This window comes from Daldinia loculata (assembly GCF_022478755.1).
Source record: "Daldinia loculata strain CBS 113971 unplaced genomic scaffold F4817scaffold_2, whole genome shotgun sequence".
Classification (NCBI taxonomy): Eukaryota; Fungi; Ascomycota; class Sordariomycetes; order Xylariales; family Hypoxylaceae; genus Daldinia; species Daldinia loculata.
The window spans coordinates 1,023,787-1,042,759 of record NW_026054856.1 but is presented as its reverse complement, the minus strand read 5'-3'; the positions used below and the strand labels follow the sequence as shown (position 1 = coordinate 1,042,759).

At 47.1% G+C, this 18,973-nt stretch overlaps 8 protein-coding genes across 8 annotated transcripts; 5 read left to right on the top strand and 3 right to left on the bottom strand.

Moving 5' to 3' along the window:
* Positions 1-362: 362 nt before the first annotated feature.
* F4817DRAFT_324161 (ankyrin repeat-containing domain protein) lies at positions 363-2,237 on the bottom strand. The gene is made up of 2 exons (XM_049301601.1): positions 2,015-2,237; positions 363-1,945 (listed from the first exon to the last, which is right to left on the bottom strand). The coding sequence occupies exons 1-2, from the start codon at positions 2,118-2,120 to the stop codon at positions 450-452; spliced, it is 1,602 nt and encodes a 533-aa protein (XP_049163692.1). The 5' UTR covers positions 2,121-2,237; the 3' UTR covers positions 363-449.
* An 80-nt stretch (positions 2,238-2,317) lies between these two features.
* Positions 2,318-4,462, bottom strand: F4817DRAFT_86125 (uncharacterized protein). The gene is made up of 2 exons (XM_049307977.1): positions 4,357-4,462; positions 2,318-4,290 (listed from the first exon to the last, which is right to left on the bottom strand). Exon 2 carries the CDS (start codon positions 4,165-4,167, stop codon positions 2,515-2,517), a length of 1,653 nt encoding a protein of 550 aa, XP_049163691.1. The 5' UTR covers positions 4,168-4,290; positions 4,357-4,462; the 3' UTR covers positions 2,318-2,514.
* A 97-nt stretch (positions 4,463-4,559) lies between these two features.
* F4817DRAFT_355895 (xylose isomerase-like protein) lies at positions 4,560-5,453 on the top strand (the record flags this gene model as incomplete). Its single annotated transcript, XM_049305716.1, has 1 exon — positions 4,560-5,453. The coding sequence occupies one exon, from the start codon at positions 4,560-4,562 to the stop codon at positions 5,451-5,453; it is 894 nt and encodes a 297-aa protein (XP_049163690.1).
* Positions 5,454-5,825: 372 nt separating this feature from the next.
* On the top strand, positions 5,826-7,755 carry F4817DRAFT_86103 (NAD(P)-binding protein). The gene is made up of 3 exons (XM_049307976.1): positions 5,826-6,106; positions 6,168-6,674; positions 6,751-7,755. Exons 1-3 carry the CDS (start codon positions 6,052-6,054, stop codon positions 7,113-7,115), a joined length of 927 nt encoding a protein of 308 aa, XP_049163689.1. The 5' UTR covers positions 5,826-6,051; the 3' UTR covers positions 7,116-7,755.
* A 351-nt stretch (positions 7,756-8,106) lies between these two features.
* On the top strand, positions 8,107-10,203 carry F4817DRAFT_324153 (taurine catabolism dioxygenase). Its single transcript, XM_049301600.1, has 7 exons — positions 8,107-8,649; positions 8,707-8,983; positions 9,042-9,305; positions 9,361-9,482; positions 9,533-9,611; positions 9,665-9,691; positions 9,754-10,203. Exons 1-7 carry the CDS (start codon positions 8,397-8,399, stop codon positions 9,863-9,865), a joined length of 1,134 nt encoding a protein of 377 aa, XP_049163688.1. The 5' UTR covers positions 8,107-8,396; the 3' UTR covers positions 9,866-10,203.
* Positions 10,204-10,588: 385 nt separating this feature from the next.
* Positions 10,589-12,469, top strand: F4817DRAFT_86071 (uncharacterized protein). Its single transcript, XM_049307975.1, has 2 exons — positions 10,589-11,094; positions 11,154-12,469. Exons 1-2 carry the CDS (start codon positions 10,756-10,758, stop codon positions 12,156-12,158), a joined length of 1,344 nt encoding a protein of 447 aa, XP_049163687.1. The 5' UTR covers positions 10,589-10,755; the 3' UTR covers positions 12,159-12,469.
* Positions 12,470-12,608: 139 nt separating this feature from the next.
* F4817DRAFT_355891 (MFS general substrate transporter) lies at positions 12,609-14,714 on the bottom strand (the record flags this gene model as incomplete). The annotated part of the gene is made up of 5 exons (XM_049305715.1): positions 12,609-12,654; positions 12,782-13,697; positions 13,823-14,043; positions 14,126-14,183; positions 14,255-14,714. 5 exons carry the CDS (start codon positions 14,712-14,714, stop codon positions 12,609-12,611), a joined length of 1,701 nt encoding a protein of 566 aa, XP_049163686.1.
* Positions 14,715-16,044: 1,330 nt separating this feature from the next.
* On the top strand, positions 16,045-18,225 carry F4817DRAFT_86016 (alpha-L RNA-binding motif-containing protein). Its single transcript, XM_049307974.1, has 3 exons — positions 16,045-16,231; positions 16,315-16,767; positions 16,851-18,225. Exons 1-3 carry the CDS (start codon positions 16,196-16,198, stop codon positions 17,709-17,711), a joined length of 1,350 nt encoding a protein of 449 aa, XP_049163685.1. The 5' UTR covers positions 16,045-16,195; the 3' UTR covers positions 17,712-18,225.
* Positions 18,226-18,973: the final 748 nt, after the last annotated feature.

The following is an 18,973-nucleotide window of genomic DNA, read 5'->3' as shown; positions in this document are numbered from 1 at the left end:
CCCTCACGGCGTATGTGCCTATTACGTGTACCTTCCTTGCCGTAACTCTTATCTCGTTGCAACCAAAGCCACCAAGATGCTGGTCTTGCCGTTATCAATATGCCATGCGTTAAAGGCCCGCAATCGGGTCGGACCTAAGCGGGGCCATTGCCGGAAAAGCCGACAATGTAAATTGTGGGGCAGCATCCGGATGGAACTGAGGATCCGGGTTAGCGACATATTCAACAATTATATCCCCGGCCCTTGCATATCCTACACAGAAACTTGCATATCTACACGGATACTGAGAGAGGTAGGTAATGCATTATACGTTCTCACCCATTCTTAATCTGGGCTGAACGAAAGTCAATTACCTGTGTCGCCTCTAAGAAAATGTACCACGAATGCCAGTATAGCCGTTCAGCAGGAGGCTTGCTTAAATCTATAAATCATTTCATATAAGTCTACTTTTAGTATTTGCTACCCCACTCCCAGTTTTGTTTCTTTATATATACACCTGCTCTCATAGTCACTCTGCCATCGCCCCTGTGAGTGTAGTTAGTGAATCTGTCACCGTCCACGTCTTCAGCACCCAACGATACCATAAAATCTGCTATCCACCGCGCTGATTCGAATCTCGCTATCACCATGAGGCATTTTTCGAAATATTTCTCATTGAGCGAAACACCGTGCTCGGCCAATAGAGAGATCACCGCTGGGCTTTTTTGGATAATGGCACGGTACAATGCCTCAACGCCCACTGTGCATCTAAGATTTATAGGATGAGGCCATGGTTTTGTATGCAATTGTGAATCTTTCTTCCAAAGCTTGTTCATTAAATGAGTTTGACCCCCTTCCGCAGCACATATGAATGCTGTTTCAAGAGATTTAGGGTCGGTGCTGTGCGCAAGTATAAGATCAACCACTTCTTCATGTCCAAGCCTGGCAGCCCTTGCAATAGGGAGCCAGGATTCATAATACATATCTGCATTTCCCCCACTGTCCACAATGGCACCATGATCGAGAAGAATTCGGACCATACGAGGATTCCCCCTTGACGCCGCTCTACATAGCATGGGGATGGAAAGCCGGTGGCTTGGGTCATGCAAAGCCATGTTTACATCGATGCCACCGTCTAGAAGCACCTGTACTATGTCTGGTTGATCGTTGACCACTGCGGTGTAAAACATTAAATCGCCGAACTTGCCGAAGTCCGATATTTGTTTACCTGTTGCCTGTAGGAGTGACTGAACAAAATGAAGACGCCCAAATTTGACTCCATCGACTATCACTCGAAAATACTCGGCTTTGGCGGGAGATGGGCTATACTCGGGTTTCATAAGCAACTGGACGACGTTATCGTGTCCTCCTCGGACCGCTGCCCCTAACGCACTTATCGCACTTATCGGGAGTCTTCTGTCGAAACCATTCCAGTCCTCTCCGTTATCATCCCGACAAGGATCCGCACCGCAGTCCAGAAGATAGAGAACGATTTGTAGGTGGCCCCGAACGGCAGCGATTTCTAGGGGCTGTCCAAAATAGGGGTTAAATACGTTGACGTCTGCTTGTTGCTCTTCCAGCAGTGTCTTAACGAGTGGTAAGTTACCAATAACAATAGCACCCATGAGGACATTATGAGCATTCGTTTTCGTACTAGCATTATTTTCCTTCAATGAGTTTAATATCCCATGTGGGTATCTATCAGCAATCGCCTCAGCAATCATCTGATGCTGCTCGGCCTGCTGTTCCTTTGATGGCTTGGTTAAGTCATCCAGCACTTGATTCACTCTGGCGATGACGAATAGGGCATCGTCTCTATTGATTTCCTCTGAGCGTGATTTTACTAGAAGAATTCTGGCTTTCGGGGTTGTCGGTATAAGGGAAATCAACCCTGGTATAACCCAATGGTTGATATCTAAGATTTGTTTATTGCAGATGGCGAATAGTATAGCAGAGTTAAAGTTTTCTGAAAAGAAAAGAAAATACAATGTCAGATTCGCGTATATCGGATATTGCTGTGCGTTATATTACTCACTATTGACGGATCGAAGTATGAAAGCTCTGAAGATACCAATGGAAATTATCAAATGCTCGATAACCAAATTGAAGATTTCATTTGGCAGCGCTTCTATGTCGAACATCTTGATCTAATTTATCGGATACTGTATAACACCTCACGGAAGGAGAAATGCGAAAGGCTGCATATGCTAAAATGTTGTATAGGAAGATGTTTCCTCTATCACCACTCTAGGAGACTATTCTTTGACATGGAAGGTTAATTGGCCACCGCCACCAAGTTTCCAGCTTTTTAATATACAGGTTTGTGGCGCACACCGATGTTACATCTTCTGAAGTGGCCCCTCTGAGGTGCCAGCGCTGACTTGCATAGGGCTACGCTGAATTTCCCCTATTACCCCCCCTTTGTTTTTTTTAAAAAAAAAGAAAAAAGAAAAAAAGAAAAAGAAATGCAGCTAAATTTTGATTATTACCTACGTACCTAGGTACCTAAGGTAGATATGTTTAATACCTGGGCTATTAGTATACATCTCCATCATAGGTCTGGAGTAATTGACGGCCAACTCCACTCGCCTGTTCCGCATGCCAATATATCTCCGCGAGTTCGTCGAGAATCCTAAGACTTCTCTCTACATCATCCCTGGCCGCCTTCCTTGTGGTTTCCAGTGTAGTATGCCTTAAACTGCGCAGAGCTACTGTCAGGGACAGAGATGCCGCATACGGGATGAAGGGAAGTTTCGATATATGAAGATCGAGAAGCGATGATATTTGCTGAGCGCAATACTTATGTCTAACTCTTGAGCTTTGCATTATCAGAGGCGATGTACTTTCAGAGCTACGAGCTTCGATGGTTTCGATTTGGGCTGGACGGTAGGATATGACGCCGATAACGTTATACAGTAGCTCTAGGCATGCTTGCGTGGATGGACGCATGATTTGAGCCTTGCAGTCTTTTACCAACTCTTCAAACTCGGGCCACGATGCTTCCCAAACGCAATTTTCTTTTGCTATCTCATCGGGCGACCCCGCCTGATACAGGTCTAGGACACGGTTAAGCATCTTACATAGACGAAATAGTAACGTAAGACCTGGAGATAACGATGTCATTATATCGTCGTCTTGTGTTGGTAAATATATCTCGTTAATGTGAATCATTGTTGGCCGACCGGTTATCATGGCAACGATCTTATCAAGCGCAAACAGGGAGCAAAGTAACTCCACACGGCGTGCTTCCGAAATCACGTCTCCAGGCCGCGAGGAGTAGTGTAATCCGGAAGAATAAGCAAAATGGACGGCTAGGCCGCATAATCGGGCAACTTCGTCGTCGCCATCTGGACCATAGGAGTGAAATGTCATTAAGGCGAGGACCTGGACGAGCTCTAATCTATCGTCGACGAGACCGATATCTTGAGCTATCTTTAGAACGCCGAAGAGTCTGTCAGCAAAATCACGTGGCGTCTTGAGAGCGAATTGCCCATCTTCAATCTCCGGAAGGTTGAGGTACTGTCTAGCCGATGGGCTCTTGCAAGCGGCCAGACAGATAGCCTGCCTTAATATGATGGTGGCCGGATTCTCTTGATCGACAGGGCTGGTAAATGCCTGAGTGCTGAAGTCGACGATGGGGAGGATAGGGTGGACTTCGTGCTTATATATCTCTATGATGGCATCAAGATCTGGCTGTGGAGGGAGAACCTGGAGACATTCGATTTCCAAATATGGTAATACTGCTTTTACCACCATTGGTAAGTAGCCCGCGGCGACACCCGGGCGCCGCTCGGAGGGTGGTGCCCTCATATCCTGGAAGGAAGGGCGGAGGATACGCGATGGAGGGAGCTGCTGTGCCGGGTCCATCTTTACACCTGAAGCCGTGCAAATAGAGAGGAAGAGGGAGTGCGCTGACGAGGCCCCAGCGAAGGGGGCTGTGAATCCTGAAGCTAGTGTAGATGGTAAAGCTTGCTGATTATCGTTATCAATTTCTCTCGAGTCGAATGATTCGGGCGGCTGTTCACCCACAGGATGGACAGGTCCCTCCTGTTGCACCGGGGTCTCGTTGCTAATACCATGGCTACATTTCCGTTTTCCTCTCCTGCATGGATCACAAGCTTTCTTTACTTGTTGGCGTTTGGACCCGCTGCCATCGCCATGGTCTCCGAGAAATCTAATCCTCTTCATGTCGTCTTGTGAGGAAAGTGTAGAAATTCCCACGGAGATCAATCGAGAGAAAGTCCGCAGGGTCCAGCGGTGTGTGGACCTTCTTAATGCGGCAAGTCCGCAGATCGTCAGTGTGATGTAACGCTACGCTTTTAGCATTAATAATCTACTACCAACATCTACATTGTATGATAGGGAGAGCATACGGACCTTGAAATGTTCTTGGAGCTGAGGTTAATAATGTCTCAAAATGATCCAAGTAGTTTTCTGGGCCTCTACGGCGCGTGTAGGCATTTATATAAAGGGTGGTGAAGTTAAGATGCGAACATTGATTCTGATATCGATTCCTCACATACACTCAAGAAAGCCCAGTCGAGATTAATAAGACTTTTAGAATATTTTCATATTTCAATATGCATCTCTCAACCCATACATGGATGCGACCAGAACCTCTTGAGGTGACTCTAAAAAGAGCAGCCTCCCTAGGCTATACGTCAATCGAGCTCGCCGGCGAACCCTCTAGATACGCTGTTAGCGAAACACAGTCCCTATTAAAGAAATACAACTTGTCTTGTTGGGCCACTGTGACTATTATGTACGGCTCTCGAGATCTTTCTGCCGTGGATCCAACTCTGCGAGAGCAGACGGTTGACTACATGAAGAGTGTCGTCGACTTAGCTGCTGGATTAGGGGCAAAGACAGCGACCGTGGTCCCCTGTACCGTAGGCAAGCTTCACCCGGTGGCGAGCGCGTCTGAGGAATGGGGATGGGTCGTGCAGGGTGTACGAGAGGTGGCGCAGTACGCCTTACAGAAGGGAGTACGCATAGCTATAGAACCTCTCAACCGATTCGAGACGTACATAATCACCAATACGTCCCAGGCATTGCGGCTCATCGACGAGGCAAATGTACCGAATCTCGGTATCGCCTTCGACCCCTTTCATCTGAATATTGAAGAACCGGATCTAATCGCCGCGCTGCGGAGGTGCGGTAACAGGCTTTATGACTTCCACCTCGGTGAAAACAATCGTCTCTCCCCAGGTGACGGTAGCTTGAACTGGCCCTTGATCGTCCAGACGCTACGCGAAATAGGTTACGATGGTGGCCTGGCGCATGAAGCTATGCCACCAATTGATCGGTCTTCGGGTGGCCAGTTCGGGCTGAAGCAATTAGAAGCCGAACCGTGGGATGTAGATGCCGGGACTCTGCAGTTTCTAAAAGACCATGCGAGCGGTGTATTAAGGGATGACTACTATACTGCCATGGTGGCACGGACGGCGGAAACAATTCTCCCACTGATCAAATAGATGTATTCCGTAATGGCTAAGGACTTTGAGTCTCAAAACTTTACAATAGCATCAATTAGTAGCAAATTGAATAGAGTTGTTGAATAGTTGCACAGGAAATAAAGCCTTAGACTTGATTGGTCAATTACATTACCTTAGGTAGGTACCTAGCATGGAAAGTCTAGCATGATTGCCAGGCACAATTCTCGAATCCTTACATTGACGTCATATCCCTACCTCTAGGTACGGAATAGTGTTAGTACAAATTAGTGCAGAGCATGCATAAAGTGCAAACGCCCCGGGGCTAATCCGTCTTGTCCGGCGACTTATGCAGGCAAAAGGACTTAAGACACAGATATCCGAGGGTCTGCATAATGCTCCCGCGTTCCATGAGGAGATTTGTAGCACCTTTCCTACCATACGTGGTATGCAAGGCTGGATATGCCATTACCAAAGTTGAAATGTGTTAGTATCTGTTGTCGAAATACCTACCCAATATATATAGCATAGGATGTTCCAACTCGAACATGTGTTTATTAATCTTCAAATTTGGTCATACTACTCCATTCTGACTGTGCCAACTTGATTATTATTCACTTGACTAACAAGTACGCTTACGATGGATGCACCAAATACAAAACCCTATCATTTACCCTCAGATGCCGTCTGGTTCAGTCAGTAATCCGACTCTACCCCTATTACCCCTTACCCGTATAGCTCCTAACCCACATGTAGTTACCGGATGCTCTTCTGGAATCGGTCAATCTTTAGCTCAGTTTATCACGCAGACCTCAAACCGCGTAGTAGCTACCGCACGCAAACTATCAGCTCTATCAAGCCTCCCAACGAACGACCGGGTCCTCAAGCTAGAGCTAGACGTCACTTCTATCCCTAGTATCGAAGCTGCTCTCCAAGCTACGGTAGAGAAGTTTGGTCGCATTGATGTCGTAGTTAACAACGCAGGCTACACCCTCGTTGGTGATACTGAAGGTGCGGAAGACCAGGAATCCCGGGCAGTATTGGACACGAACTTCTGGGGTATGGTAGACGTGACTAAGAGAGCTCTGGGAATCATGAGGGATGTGAATCCCAAAACTGGACAACAGGGTGGTGTAATTCTGAATCTGAGTTCTATGGGTGGCTGGTCGGGATATCCGGCGTGCTCTTTTTATCACGCCAGTAAATTCGCTATGGAAGGATGGACGGAGGCTGTGGCAAAGGAGTTGCCGGCCTCGTGGAATAGTAAGTACATTCCAAGTATTTGATGTAGTCACTTACACTACAAGTAGACGGCCTGCTAACGCGCAAAATTATTTAGTTCATTTATGCAACATCGAGCCTGGGGGCGTAAAAACCAACTACGTGACGTCTTCTCTCAAACACATGGCCAAGAGGCACCCAGCTTATGCTGACCCTAACTATCCCACGAATGTCTTGCTAGCCTACATGCTAAATGAGGAACACCGCAGCTTGTGGTCAGAGCCGAGTGCTCTAGCCGCAGCAATGTATCAGGTTGTAAGCCGCGGGCAGCGAATCCCGATTCGGGTCCCGTTGGGAGCCGATTCTTGGGGGATGATAGCGAAGGACCTCGAAGACACTAAGAAAGACCTAGACGACCTGAAAGAGATCAGCTTAAGTGTAGGTGATCCGAAGCAGCTGGAGGCTATCAACTTTTTGAAGTAGTCTAGGTGATGTGAACACGATTGTCTCGCAGTTAAGTTTCGTCATCTTGCTTTGCAATACGATTGGAATTATTCAACAGTTGCAAATATTTAATTATCTGAATTCTGGTCACGAGATTGACGGTCCAAAATATCCACAGAGCCGACATTGTAAATGCGCCCTTCGGCACTCGACAACAATACCATCGCTAGGCAACCAGATAACTACCATGGTCCCCTAGCAACGCAGGATAAACTTATAATATGCAATAACTGCCCCTCCATCACTCCTGACCTGAAGATTCATGCCAAAGAGGCCGTGGCCTAGTGGTCTGAAGGTAAGACGGCGTAGATAAAATGCCTTCGCGGTGTTTTTCGAAGGTTCCGGGTTCGAGCCAGCGGCAGGGCGGCAAGATTGGCCTGCTTGCTCTGGTCAAGTGTGCGCAGTTCGAACTTTGGAGCCTGCTTTTTTAATATTCATAATTTACTTTTCCTTTTTGTTTTTTCTTAGTAATTATCACCATGTAGCCTGTTAGATTTCTTGATGGGAAGTAGGACGTTCTGCTATTATAACACCCGTCTTTTAATTATTTTAAAGTCAAAGCTCTAATAATCTAGTAGAATCAAGATTCGAGATAGTAAAAAGACGAATTGAGTAGGCAGCTTTATTTTTCCATGATATGGGGTAAGAGTAATACATCTATCTAGCTTCTCTTGCATCTTTATCACCACTCATGACGTTTCCGCTATTGGTAGCAGTCTGATATATCCTTTAAAAATTAATATACGTAGCACTATGAAATCTCGTCATGATTTATACCTTATCTATATAGGCATACTGTCTCTTGAAGTTCATCAAAGCGTGCTCGGGTAATCCGGCGCGTCACACAAACGATGCATATTATGGTCTATTATAGAATCATTAGCGCTCAGACCTAACCTAGTGTAGTATATTGATCTTATTCGTTAGAAACTGACAGTGAACCCCTCAACGGATTGACTACTTTCAGGTATCCAGCTTGACGTTATCCGCGGGGTATCTGATCTCATTTGCAGATATCCTCATCGCGCCTTGACGATTCGCTAAAGATAATAAAGCCATTGACGTGATCCTGCTAGATATTGATACAACCATTATCCTTGGCGTGGGAGTCCGGTCTGGTATTGGAACCCCTTTGTATAAAGATAGATAGAGGTTCGACATATTCTAGAGTTTAACTTAAACATAGGAGCAGCTATAATCGAGCATATACCCATCAAAATAAATATATAGTCGTTTACTTCTTCCAATTCACACATCACTATGGCACCCCCCGCAGCAGATGTTGATGTGCAATCCGACGTGCCGGTGCAGCAGACTACCAAGAAGTCTGTCGGCCCCGTTCCCGTCAAGACATTGACTAGCTCTAGACTTGACGGACCCCTGAAATATTCTGGGAGTCTCGACTCGTACGAGCAATTTGATGTCACTAAAGTCATCGGCCGCGAGTTTAGCAACCTTCAACTGAGTGAGATTCTACATGACGACACTAAGATTCGCGACTTGGCAATTCTCGGTACGTAAGGCTATGAGATAGATATTAATGGAAGTTTGAGTTCCTGACCAGTAACAGTTTCCGAGAGAGGTGTTCTATTCTTCCGAAACCAGGACATTAACATTGACGACCAAAAGCTGTTGGGTGACCGACTTGGACAACTCACTGGAAAGCCAGAAACGTCTAAGCTCCATCGCCATGCCCTCTCAAACAGTAAACGCGGCATCCCTGTTGACGAGAATGGCCGTCTTGACGATGAAGTATCTATTATCTCTTCCGAGCAGAATCGTAAATTCTATAAGGACCGATATACGGCATTTTCCAAGAAAATCGCCAGTCATGGCTGGCATGCAGAGTATGCACTGAGATGACCCTGAGTAATAAGAAATTTGTGTTGCTAATAATAGAGATAGTATCACGTTCGAGAACATCCCTTCAGACTATGCCATCCTCAAGATCATCCAGCCGCCCGAGGACGTCGGTGGTGATACGCTGTGGGCATCGGGCTATGAAGCTTACGACCGTCTTTCTCCGCCTATTCAGAAACTAGCGGAGAGCCTAACCGTCACACACAACCAACCGGGTTTCGTCAAAGTACAGAATGACTTTGGCGAAGAGCTTATTGACCAGAACCGAGGCTCTCCTGAGAACAATGGTCTCGACTTCAGGGCAGAGCAGTAAGTTAAATATTCTAGACTGGTCTGACCGAATATTTTCAATTGACTTTGCTAGTCCCCTTATTCGCACAAACCCAGTAACTGGGTGGAAAAGCCTATTCGGCGCAGCCGGTCAGGTTGAGAACGGATGGATCAACGGGGTTACCGAGCGGGAGAGCGAGATACTCAAAGACTACTGTGCGTCACTAGATGCCCAGTTCCAACCAGATTTTCTAACAGTATCATAGTCCTCCAAATAATCGTTGAGAACCATGATCTTCAGGTGCGATTCAGGTGGAACAAGAATGATCTTGCAATTTGGGACAAGTGAGTAACTTGATCCAGATCCGATATAGGGGTAACTGACAACCTGCGTCTAGCCGCTCCGTCTTCCACACGGCTACCAAGTAAGTTATATTCCTACAATAATTAGCCACATTATCGCATGGAAAAGTTAACACCAAGCTAGTGACTACGTCGGAAAGCGTCAAGGTAACCGAGTCGTATCTATTGGCGAGAAACCATACTTTGACCCGAATTCCAAGTCACGCCGTGAAGCACTTGGGCTTCAGGAGTCCTGATCCGGGTCAGATCTGAAGTGTAGCAACTAAATTTGGGCCGTTGACTTTAGGAACTTTGGAGATCAATCATAGATAGTTACCAATTAATGTGTTGCGTCTCCTTTTTATAGTAATTGAACGGATAACTCGCATCTTTGTTTCGTTTTGGATTTCCCTCCAATATACAAGTACGTATGCAGTATGGCGAGATGTAAATAACTTCTAGGTAGGCTTCACTAGTGACTTTATTTAGATATACAATGTTTGTTTGCCCTGCACCTGTATCAAAGGTACCTGAGCTAAGAGGGCAAAACGGCGCACGGGCCAATTATCTAGGTCCTAACCTTACCTAAGGCAGGCTGGCGGGGCAGAAGTTGGAATTGAAGCATCAAATTTGAAGGTTCGATGCTAGTGCCCCACCTTAAAAGAAAAATTGGTGGACCCCTACCTGCCTTTTTAGAGCTTCTACCCGCGCCTCGACATAACTTTTCGCAGGTCACAACCAAAGCTTCACCTTTTTTCGTCGTGAGAATTTCTCCTTCTTTCCACAACATCTACCCCCAGCGCACTTGGTGACACCCAGTCAATTACTCCAAAGCTTTGTCGCCTTTGGTCCCCTTCAATTGAAATTATCCAAGCTATAATTGCGAGTGGTGGTTTTCTATTCTCATCTATCTCGTCGCATCTTGCGCGAGGCCTTCGCGAGTGACTCCCCGCCGCGACTTGTTCTGCCCCGCGGCAACCTATCTCTTCGCGCCTTGCCACTCAAACCCTCCTACTCTATCCTAACTTTTACGTCAAACCACGGTGTTTACCTAGTTTGTATCGCAGTGCCGGCATTCAATCACATATTCCACTATTTGTTTTGACCAGGCTACTTTAAAGCTTTCGAAACCTCCCCTCTAGCCAGTATGAGTGACCAGGTTGCTAAGCCCGATGAGGGCATGAACAACGATGTTCTCGAGATCAAGGATGAGGAAGTTGTCGACACTGGTGCAGAAGCTGGTGAGGAGACCAATACCAATACCCAGGATGCTCCCGCGGTTGAGAAACAAGAAAAGACCGATGTAGTGAAGGTTGAGAAAGACACGGCCGAGGGAGAGACAGAAACCAAGGCTAGTGAAGATGCCTCTTCTGTTCAGCGCCCTAAGGAGATGTTGAAGGTCAACAGAAAGGGCTGTGAGACCAGACAGAAGTCGGATGCTTCTATTCTTCCCGACTCGGACAATCCTCATGAAATCCGCAAGCAGGTAAGAATTAGTTCTTCTATTTTTATCTAAGGTGATAATTGTTTCTAATCTTGTCCTAGGTTGAATTCTACTTCAGCGACAGCAACTTGCCTGGCGATAAGTTCCTGTGGAGCCAGACCGACGGCTCTAACAACAAACCAGTGCCACTCTCCGTGATCTGCAATTTCTCACGCATGCGTCGATTCAAGCCTCACTCAGCTGTCGTTGACGCTCTCAAAGCTAGCAAGCACCTTGTTGTGGAAGGATCCGAAGGCGAAGAGACAATCCGCCGAAAGCAACCTTACAAGCCAGCCGATGACAGGCAGTACCAGATTGATGAGCGCAGCGCCTACATCAAAGGGTTCGGTGAAGAGCAGTCATCCACCCAGTTTGACATCGAGGCATTCCTAGCTCAATATGGAGAGTTCAATTCCGTACGCCTTCGAAGAGCGGATGATGAGAAGAAGTCATTTAAGGGTTCTGTGTTCGTCGAATGGGCCGACAAAGATACCCTGGATAAGTTCATGGCTCTAGAACCTAAGCCTCTATGGAAGGATCACGCATTGGAAATCAGGACAAAGCTTGAGTACAAGGCATTCAAGGCACAAGAGATCCGTGACGGCAAGATTCCGATGAAGGGTTCTAACCACTTTGGACGTTCTCAGCGTGGCCATCGCGGTGGTGGCCGAGGCCGAGGGTCTCGTGGTAATTATCGAGGTTCTGATGCTGATGACTGGAAGAAACGTCGTGACGAGGATCAGCGAAACGGCTTCGAGGACCGTCGTGGCCGCCGCGATAATCGTGGCCGAGGTCGAGGCCGTGGCAACAACAACCGTGGACGGGGTAGAGATCGTGCTCAGAACGATAACGGTCGCACGAAGGAACAAGAGCGACCCGTCTCACGTGATGACGGTAGACCCAAAATCAACACGAGCAAGGAAAGCGAGAAGATCATGAAGGAGGAGAATGCCATGAGCAACACTGATGCTCAGGCAAACGGAAAGCGTGCTAGGGATGGGGATAGCACAGATACACCTCCCGCAAAGAAGGTCGATACTAAGGAGGCTATTGCTTATGCTGCATGAGCAAACTAAAGCAACTTATTAATTCGTCATATACGAATTACATACCCCTTCTTCGCGTCTTTATTTCACATTGATTCCCACAACTTTTATCACTCCTCCTGTATGACATTGCACTTGAGGCACTCAGCTTTGCATTTCAAGGTCGGACCTGGTAATGGAATTATTGGTAGGGTTCGGAAGAGGCGTTTACGGGCTCTTTAAACAGGCGCTAGATATTTGTCTCTAGCTACGAAAAAAAAATTTCACGAGTTGTTGAGATGGTTACCGTATCACTTATTGCTACCTAGGTACATAATGATCGCCTATGACGTTAATATGTACAATCTCTTCACAGACGCGATTAATTGTCTAGGCGAATTAACACTACACCTGAAGCTTGTTCCCATCGTCTAAATATCTATCACTTTCTCCCTTCTAACTAAGGTAACAGGCTCTTGCTACATAGTTGTGCTAACCGCCCGCAGCGAATGGGCTCCTCTTCCTCAGCACTTCGCCACTGTTACAAGAGTTAGCAATTACTTCTTCAACGGGATTATAAGGATGTCTTAGGAGTTTCTTTTTTTAACGACATTGATTTAGAAAACCGAACTCCTGAACATATTGAAAGATTCGACGTGACGTACTATTTCCATAATAATATTGGCGAAGGCCAACCTATCGCAATACCGAGGAATGCCATCAGGGAGTTACCCCAACCATAACCCAGCCGGTCATACATGTAAGGTGCAAAGAGCGGAAAGCCAAAGCCAGCCAGAGACCGTAGCACGGTGGCGGCACCGACAGCGCTCGCGGCATACCGTTGGTATGAATCAACCACGAACGCCTGCAGCGACTGGAAGCAGATGATAGCTCCGATGGCGAAGATGAAGGCACCGATGTTGGGGCCGATCCAGTGTGTTTTATACTCGGCTGTCCAGCCGTAGATGAATAGTCCAAAGGGGACGAAGATAGAGCCGGGGATTATCATAGGAACTCTGTGCTCGGGCTTGCCGACACCATATCGTCGCTTGAGCGCGGCGTAGATCCGATCCTGTAGAGGAGCGGTAGTTTGCGAACCGACGAAGAATCCTAGGCCTAAGCTGATGTAATTCAACCCACCTATCCCTATAGACATACCGTAACCAGCTGGTGGCGGGGCGGTGAAGAGCGAAGGGAACGATGCTAGCAGGAGGTACATAAGTCCATAGATGTACATCATATACAACGCAATACACTGGACGATGATCTGAGTGGCGAGCAATCGGAAAGGCCTGGTCATAGCAGTACCGAAAATCGTCAAAAGGCTTCTGCTGTCAGATTTGGCATCATCGTACGGGGTGCGCAGGGCGGCATTCCCGGTTTCGGCGATGAGTCGCTGACGCTTGCGGTTCAGGAGTATTGGGGCATAAGTCTCACGTAGGAAGAATAGGCCGGCTCCCTGGATGACGGCATCAGCAATGCTAGTAGCCCAGAAGGCCCAGCGCCAGGTCGTGTTCTCGGTAATAAAGGCGCCAGCGATAGGGCCGACGGCTGGGCCTAGAAGGGGAGCTAAGCTGTATACTGCAGAGATGAGAATTAGTGGCCATGTCTTTATGTGGCGTTTAGATGTATTTATACATCGGTGACGATAGCTCCTTTACCTATCAACTCAATAAAGAGCGTAGGGAACTATTAATGATACATACTTGATATAGCGCGGCCACGCTGTTCAGCAACGAAAAGATCACTGAGTACACCGCCACCAATAGCAAGAGTGGCAGACCCGCCCAGACCCGAGAGGAAGCGGAAGGCGATAATTTGCCCTTGAGTACGCGCGAAGCCACAGCTTATAGTGAAGGCGAGGAACCCAAGGTTCGAGTACTGTAGCACAGATACTCTGCCATAAATCTCTGCGAGCGGACCCCAGCTGTATTCAATTTCCTCGGAGTTAGCAATATAGAATAAGGAGCAGGAGATATTAGGGTTGAGAGGAAAAGGGGGTCACTTACACCAAGGGTCCTATGGCGTAAGCGAGGATGAATACCGATAGGACGAGGTTCTGTCGGACTTATAAAGGGGGCCACGTTGTTAGAATTCTCTGAAGAGATATTTACAATAAGAGTGTGTTCCTAACTCACAGCCTTCTGGGATTCCTAATTCAGCGCCGATTGTAGTCAAGCTCGGAGCCACCATAGACGAGGAGACAGGCGAGACGAAAGTGAACATGGACACGATGAAGACGACACCCCATTTCTTAGGGAACGGCCAGTTCTTGGGGTTTTCTGGGTCGTCGGAGCCTTCCCAAGTCACCAGATTAGGGTCGCTGGTGTCTGGCGCGGTGGCGGCAGCAGTATTTTCCTCATCGTCGGTGAGTTGTCCCTCTTCCAGATCCCGCCTCGATTCGATCCCATCTCGTACCTCAGAGATGGTTCGCGATAGGGCCCGCGAAACTGGTCGTCCGGAAGTATCGAGTGGTTCGCGGGGAGTGCTGTTATCAGCAGTGTCTAAGCTGCTGTTGGACTCCGACCCGGACGCGCGACTATCACATTTTTCCAGTCCCTCATCCTCGCCTAGTCGTGACCCCCTCGTTCCATCCATGGTTTCGGCATCGATTGAGCCGTCTTCGGCTCCGGCCTCCTTACCGGCTGGTGAACCCTTCATAACCACCCTCTAACTAACCTGTTATTTATTCCAAACAAGATTACAATACACAGACAAGAAAACGCAATTATACGATTTAATATTATTTGGCCAATTGAAAGACGAAGGTACAATGCGCTGATACTAAATAGTTAACAAGGAAACGAAGATGTCCATAGTGGCTTAGCGGTTCTTCTTATATATATATCGTAATCACGGCACTTGGAGTCACGGAATATAGGAGAGGACCAGTAGGAACAAGACGGGAATTAGTAGCGGTAAGACCGAATCCATTACGTAGCATACGTCTAACCTACATATATCCACCTCCAAAGAGATAGACATATCCTCGTCTAGATGGGGTAACTAGGGAATAGAAAGACGTGATTTGGAATTGTCCAATCAAGGTGTTATCCGATCTCGTCTACGGTCGTATTCCCGGATATAAGTGGTTTAGGGATGACGGATGAAGCAGCTCAGTGGCTACCCGGCTCGGTACCGGAGCGGCTACGACTTAACATATTACCCACCGTGCCGACAGACCTTAAGGTATATAGTGTAGAGTTGGATTTTTCGAAGCTAATGATTCAGTCGGTGAAGAGCCTCCTAAAACGGAGATAAGTAGTAATACCGGCTAGGGTAGAAACGGAGCGACATTGGTCCATGCCTTTCCGCATTTAATGATAAATCCAGTTCGTCCTGAATCCTTAGAACTGCTCGCGACTTGAAATACTAGCGACGTCTCGAAGTATTTTGTATATTGCGTTGACAACCAAGCACGAAGCGAATTTGTCTAATAGCCTACGTATCGTTCTAGTATACCAAGTTAAGATAGAATGGCGATTTAGAGATCTGAATGAGGTTAAGTGATAGTTTATAAAAGATAAAGGATTGAAGGAGTTGCAACGTCGTCGTTACTCGATTCTCAAAAACTAGTAACGTAACACAATAGTTACTATAACTATTCCTTGCCGAACGTGTATTAATAACCACCAAATTTAAGGTACAATAGCATTTATCACGAGGTTAAATATCAACAATAAACTAATGCCCATTGGTGAAGTTGAAAGAAGCTTTCTAACTGAGCGGGAACAACAGGTGAGTAAACAACTTAACAAATCAATCAAGTAGATGATTTATCAACCATTTCGTGGCGTACCGAACTGCGAACGGACAAGGTTTTATAAAAGAATAACTACATAGAATTATAAACCTCTTTATCGATAAGAACAATTAAGCTTGAGCTTGGGCCAACGCACGAATTGGACCCGAACTTAAACTTGCTTCGTAGTAATCCGTATCGCACGTGATCACCAATCAAGAAATTTTGGCGGGTGCAAGTAAAAGTTCAAGATCCAAAGATCGCGGAACCTCGAACAGAGGATCACGACCACTCCCGACGCCGTTGTTCGCATACGGAACCCGGGACAGCAGCCGAGATGAAGCCCAGAAGATATCACGGTCTGAAACGGCCAGTAAGTCACCACGAATTCGTTTCAATCGTCGCATCTACAGAACCATCTATTAACATTTTCTTTCTTTTTTTTCTTAACTACAGAAACTTCGGCAAAGTTGGAACAAATACAACCTCTTCAACATATGGCGTACCAGAGACCCGAAGCTCGGAAAAGGCGATCAAGAAACTTTCTTCCAGCAAAAATGGAAGGCAAAGGGTATGCTACGAAGCTACCACGGTGAACACGTCGTCGAGCGGAAGTGGGTGCGCATGTTCAGCCGCCGCTTGCTAAGTGTCGCCGATATGGACCCCAAGTATATGGCCAAGTATGATGGTTCCGAATTAGCCGCAGGTAGAGGATCTGGCAAGGACACGCCGCCGAATTGGTCGGAAACCGTTATAAAGAAACCTATCCCGACCCCTTACATGCAGATGACATTTGCGCCTATGGAGAGGAGATTGGATATCGCTGTTTTCAGGGCTATGTTCGCAAGTAGCGCAAGACAGGCAAGACAGTTCTGTGTCCACGGCGCTGTTAGGGTCAATGGCAAAGTGGTCAGTATTAACTCGATCGGAATAATTCGATTGTATACTATATAAAGGAGCGCCACTAACAAGTTTCGTGTTTCGTGTAATAGATGCCATACCCCGCCTACCGTCTTAATCCCGGCGACATGTTCCAGGTCGATCCTGAACGTGTCTTGTACGCAACCGGCATCCCGAAACCGGATCCGAACAAGTCGAAGGGCAAGAAAGCTTCGACCGATGGTGCTAAGGAGGAATCTGAGGAGCCAGTAGAAGAGGAGGCGGAGGCGGAGGCGGAGGAGGAGGTACAAGCAGCCGCCGAAGGAGAAGTCGCCGAAGCCAAAGAAGCAGAGGCGGTAGAACAAGACCCCGACACAACCGACGCGCCAGAACCGGTCAAGGTAGATATGAAGCCGACGCAGAACCAAATACGGGAGATAGTTCAACAAGCCAAGACTCTACTAAACGAGGATGGCGATCTTGGTGCGCACCAGAAGCAGCGGCTACGAAAATTCATCAAGGATCTACGCCCTCTGACCTCTCGCGCCAGCCGCGCCGATGCCTCCCCGATAGAGATCGCCTCCGAGCTCTCAGACCTAGTCTCGGGGCTCAATATATCTGGCTCCTCTAGCGAGGACGCCCCAGCCGCAAGGGAACAGTCTTCATCGACGGATTCTTTCAACGACCTTAGCAAATTAGAGCTCGAGAAGCTGGAGCGGCGTGTGGCCGAATACCTGCGCGAGGAGGAGGACAACCCATGGGACCCTAGCAAGCCGTACAAGACACCTTGGCGGCCGCGCAACTACATGGCGCCCTTCGCCTTCATCCCCAAGTATCTCGAAGTCAACCACAACATCTGCGCTGCCGTCTACCTACGGCATCCCGTCGCAAGGGTCGGTAGCGCCGAGGTCCCAACGCCCTTCCCCGAACCCGTCAACCAGCTGGCTTTCAACTGGTACCTGAGAAGAAGGTAAAGTGGTAAAAGAAAAAGGAAAAAAAAAACCGAGGCTTAAGTTGGTCTGCTACGGCCCTGCGGAGAAAGGGTCTATAACATTGGCTTGGTCCGAACCTAGAACAGACTATATGAGACGTAGTCAGCCAATATACCGGCACATCTCGATAAACATACGTTGTATATTATGAAAGCTTACGACCTAAGGAACTTCTCAACTTAGCTCGTTTGGCTGGCTACTTCGGGGCAGCTACATCGGCGGCCTGGTAGGCGGAGATCCTTCTCTGTGCATATACCTTTATAGAGATAGCATGTACAATATGATGTATATGGTCGCCAGCGAGCGTTATCATCCTTGTTGCCGGACTTCATAGTAGTGCGTAGTATTATGCGGTATAGACATTGACAACACCACTCACAGGAAATCAAGTTATAACTTTGCTTATAGTAGGTAGACCGAACAATTCAAAATACTTAATACTATGTACCAAGGTAGGGGGAGGAATATAGCATATAAGTACCTATATATTCTCTACATAAGACGAGACAAGTCACATTATAGAGCAATTAGTCCTTCAAGTCGATCGACCTTAGCCATAGAACATGTCTACACATGCCCATAGACTAAGACATCTTGGAATCTCTAGGGAGAATATTCTTCAACGTTTACCCGTAGAAACACATATGAAGACAATACCGACCCAAATGAAGTACCTAATTAGCAAGCTAATCCACTCCGCATGAAACTTGTTTAATAAACAAAGCCACAAGCCGAGGCAATGCATGATCGACCTCGAAGAACCAAGATCTTCAGAACCAAGATCTTCAGCATTGCTTTATGCGACTGAGCGAATTACAAATGGTCTAGCTGCCCCGTAGACGAATATTAATTAGATGCATTGAGAATATCCAACTTCTAAGTACCTAGGCATATACGTACCATGAACACAAAAGCATACGACCAGAAAGCAATTAAATAACAAGTCACTTCACTACCAAGAACCTAACGTAAGAAGAAAAACAATCATCCTTTTCTTAATTCAGACGACCTAAACTGAGAAACACGTCGAGGCTAGAAACACAAAGAAAACACAGGACAGTGGGTTGACGTAAGGAAAACCAAGAGTGAGCCAAGTTCGTGGCCAGATGTGCGTGTGCGTCGAGAGGGTCTTCCTCGCCGGATGGCACCAGCCAGCGAGGCCAGTGGATACACCCATCCCGTGAGCGAGAAAGCTTACTCCTAAAATACAGACATCTAATTTTTGAGGGGAGCATTATACTCTG

Coding starts and splice junctions, on each gene's coding strand:
- F4817DRAFT_324161 (XM_049301601.1), bottom strand. CDS start 2,120: ATGTTCGACATAGAAGCGCTGCCAAATGAAATCTTCAATTTGGTTATC. Junction 1,946..2,014: donor CATACTTCGATCCGTCAATA/GTGAGTAATATA, acceptor TTTTCTTTTCAG/AAAACTTTAACTCTGCTATA.
- F4817DRAFT_86125 (XM_049307977.1), bottom strand. CDS start 4,167: ATGAAGAGGATTAGATTTCTCGGAGACCATGGCGATGGCAGCGGGTCC.
- F4817DRAFT_86016 (XM_049307974.1), top strand. CDS start 16,196: ATGAAGCCCAGAAGATATCACGGTCTGAAACGGCCA. Junction 16,232..16,314: donor ATCACGGTCTGAAACGGCCA/GTAAGTCACCAC, acceptor TCTTAACTACAG/AAACTTCGGCAAAGTTGGAA. Junction 16,768..16,850: donor TTAGGGTCAATGGCAAAGTG/GTCAGTATTAAC, acceptor TTCGTGTAATAG/ATGCCATACCCCGCCTACCG.
- F4817DRAFT_86103 (XM_049307976.1), top strand. CDS start 6,052: ATGGATGCACCAAATACAAAACCCTATCATTTACCCTCAGATGCCGTC. Junction 6,107..6,167: donor CTCAGATGCCGTCTGGTTCA/GTCAGTAATCCG, acceptor ACCCACATGTAG/TTACCGGATGCTCTTCTGGA. Junction 6,675..6,750: donor GTTGCCGGCCTCGTGGAATA/GTAAGTACATTC, acceptor AAAATTATTTAG/TTCATTTATGCAACATCGAG.
- F4817DRAFT_86071 (XM_049307975.1), top strand. CDS start 10,756: ATGAGTGACCAGGTTGCTAAGCCCGATGAGGGCATGAACAACGATGTT. Junction 11,095..11,153: donor CTCATGAAATCCGCAAGCAG/GTAAGAATTAGT, acceptor ATCTTGTCCTAG/GTTGAATTCTACTTCAGCGA.
- F4817DRAFT_324153 (XM_049301600.1), top strand. CDS start 8,397: ATGGCACCCCCCGCAGCAGATGTTGATGTGCAATCCGACGTGCCGGTG. Junction 9,612..9,664: donor GATCTTGCAATTTGGGACAA/GTGAGTAACTTG, acceptor ACCTGCGTCTAG/CCGCTCCGTCTTCCACACGG. Junction 9,692..9,753: donor GTCTTCCACACGGCTACCAA/GTAAGTTATATT, acceptor ACACCAAGCTAG/TGACTACGTCGGAAAGCGTC.